The sequence below is a fragment of the Geospiza fortis genome, unplaced genomic scaffold (assembly GCF_000277835.1).
Source record: "Geospiza fortis unplaced genomic scaffold, GeoFor_1.0 scaffold75, whole genome shotgun sequence".
Lineage (NCBI taxonomy): Eukaryota > Metazoa > Chordata > Aves > Passeriformes > Thraupidae > Geospiza > Geospiza fortis.
Window position 1 is genome coordinate 1,018,720 of NW_005054360.1, and position 3,127 is coordinate 1,021,846.

The 3,127-nt window shown below is 38.2% G+C and overlaps 1 protein-coding gene across 1 annotated transcript in view; it reads left to right on the forward strand.

Annotated features, from left to right (window-relative positions):
• MYO3A (myosin IIIA) overlaps positions 1 to 3,127 on the forward strand; it is a 116,322-nt gene that overhangs the window by 59,952 nt on the left and 53,243 nt on the right. The window contains exon 10 of the mRNA XM_031059326.1: positions 1,196 to 1,295. Coding sequence (XP_030915186.1) covers positions 1,196 to 1,295 — 100 coding nt within the window. The remainder of the gene's footprint in view (positions 1 to 1,195; positions 1,296 to 3,127) is intronic.

Below are 3,127 nucleotides of genomic sequence, written 5' to 3' on the forward strand. Positions count from 1 at the left end.
TATCAAAATTCTTGCCTGTGTAGAAAACACCTGTCTGCTTTTATCTATGCCATATATCCAAATATCAAAATTAAATAAAGAATTTCCCTGGTCTTGTCTGGGATCAAGATAAAGAGTGAGTGCTTCACACAACAGTTTCCTGCCTGTCTCAGTTTACCAAGGTAAATGTTCCTTGTGTTTGAGAGGTGCCTTTCCACCAGTGGCATCAAAGGAAGTGAGGTCATATCAGGAGATCGGATTTACTTATTAGTTTTCCTGTGCTTGTGCCTTATTACATATCTGAGCTTGATTTAGTTTGTGAACTCTGCTGTTACTTATCCAGTTTCGCTTTCCCTTATTTTCCCTCATCTCATAAAACAAGTATAACTAATATGAATTGTAAACCTTGCATTCTCTGCTGCATTTGCTCTATTTAGCAATGCCTTTACTCTTGGATAAAGAATGATCCTAGTCTATGGGAATTTTCTTGCTAGTTAAAGTAAGGCTGCATAAAGTTGGATTTATGGTTTGACTGAAGGAGAAAAGAAATCTAAGACAAATTTAAAGTTAAAATTGAAGTTTAACCCTCGTTAGAAAGATATTTGAAGTTTTATTGCCTTCTCATGTATGACTTTTTCTCCTAGAAAGTCCAAGAAAATTTAGTCAAGTATTTCACTTATCCCAGTGGTTCTGTAGCACTTTGCTTTATAGTGTGATCATCTCAGCCAGACTTCAGACCACTGTCATTACTAAGTTAGAAATGTTTCTGTCCTGAGTGTTTTGTCTGCATCATCTGTGCTGTTCTATTTCATCATACACCCCTGTTTTTTTCCTATACATAACTGTTAGCAGGATCTTTTTGCACGTTGGTGCCAGAGTTTCAGTCTTACATGCTTTATAAATATGTTCTTTTTTTTTTTTACTTGTATTGCCAAGCTCCTGTCTTATAGCTGATGTGGGGGTGTGATCTAAGCAGGGATCTATAGAGTGACAAAGTTCTTCATGGTAGCAGTTCTGGGATGAAATCACAGCTTTTGAACTGTCATGTACTGGTGTGCTGTACCAAGAAGTTGATTTCTGTACTGCTTTTCAAACATTTGTATGTTTAAATTTAGAACAATGGAAAGCTAGAATGTTTTTGCCTTCAAGATGGTTGCAGATGCAAGATCTGCTCTGTGTTTCCTTACGTCAGGAGGTTGTATCTCTTCTTTTCTAGATTTGAACGTATTCACACAAAGAAAGGGAACTACAGTAAGGCACTAGTTTCAAACCAAGAAGAGGTAGATGATTTAGCAACCTTGGAGGTACTGGATGAGGTAAGAACCTCTTTTTTCATGTTTTCCTGAAGAGGACTGATCATACTAAATTGCAATGGTGTGCGGTTGACTTTCAAATTCAACTGTATTGTCACACTTCAGTTGTGTAAGTGTACAATGACATTTCACCACTTTATGCCAAATATTTTAGACAAGATTTACTGTGTCAGAAATGTTCCAACTCAAAGCTAAAACAACCTCTGGAGTTACAACCATAGATAGTATTGTAACACCATTGACTAAACAGGATTTATATCACTGGGTTATACTACAGCTAAGTATCTAGTTTGCAATGGTGTGTTAACCTGAAATTGGTCTAGGTCCAAGACCTTCCATTGCTGTTGCTTGAGCACCAAGAGTTGCCTTAAACTAGCTCACCATACTCTCCCAGACTAGGTTCTCACTGACTTACTTTGGTGGGGAAATGCATGAGGGTCAATTTATGTGAGCTGAACCTCTCATCTGTCAATGCCTGCTGGTGAACCTTTGACCAAATTACTGATACAAATACCACTGGTTTGTCAAAGTTCAAAAATTAGTCCACTGGGTGCAGGGAAACATGATATAAGGTAGGGAGGAGGTCTGCTGTGTTTATGCTTTAAGCTTCAAAACCAGAAAAAAGAATCAGGCTGCAGCACATTATCTGCAGGTCTTGGAGGCCATCAGTGGTTGTAAACAAACTGTCATTCTTCATCTACTGGGCTGTGCATAGACTATAATTCACATTCCCTTATCTGTAAAACTTCTCTGGTATATTGTACCTTTGTCAGTCCAGAGTACTCATTGTGGCACTTGAGCTGGTAAACTGTATCATGCTGACAGCTCACAGAACATCTTCCGTCTACCCAAGAGCTTTGTTATAGTAGCTTGATGTTTAGTTAATTGTAACTGAACTCACTCAAAATTCATCTACTGGACAAAGTTCAGGTTTAAGCATTTTTTAAATATTGGGAAGAGTAAGACTGTTGTGGGATTTTTTTTTATCTTTTACCATGATACATATAAACAATCCGAGCTAAAGAGATTTTATTGCACAAAAAACCCAGACTAACTGGAATGTATCCCATCTCCTAAGAGATAGAGCATTCTCATGGAAGTCCTCAGGAAGCCTCTGTTTAAATGCATTGTTTGACTATGTGGTGTTACTAAATCAAATCCAATTTAAGATCACTTTCACATATGAATGGCAGCTTCTCAGAACTGTATTCTTTCTTCCACTCAAATTTTTCTTCCAGTTTAGACAGCCCCATCATCAGAGCAAGACAAGAGACCTTCTTTCTATTGGTGCAATAAATAATTTCAGAAAGGGCAGAAGTTCCCCTAAAATAATTCTGTAACGTGAATCTGGTTTTGGCAAAAAGGAAAGAGAGCATTCAAAACCAAGAAGTTTATCAAGGCAATCGAAAACCAAGATTTTTCTCCTTATGTTTTCTCATGAAGGAAATACAGCCTCTGCAGCTGTTGAGAATTCAGCTTGTAAGTGTATTAAACAGAACACAGCGTACAACACTGTGAATAGATAGATGAGGAAGGAAAGCAATTCCTTCTGTAGTCCTCTACTGCCAATTGGTCTGTTCCAGTGGGTATGGAGCCTAAATATTTTCACATGTACCCCAGATTAATCTCAAGGCTGGTTGAATTTCTTCATTCAGCTCTGTGGCCTGTTTTGATTGGAAACCTAACCAGGCACTTGATATACCCAGCTGTGTATGCAGAAGAAGTTGAGGGAAATTACATCAGGAAATCTGAATGCCACTAATGGGCCCTTCCTTTTTCTTGGTTCGGGGGAAACTGGCTCTGCAATAGCAAAGAACAATCACAGCAGAGACAGC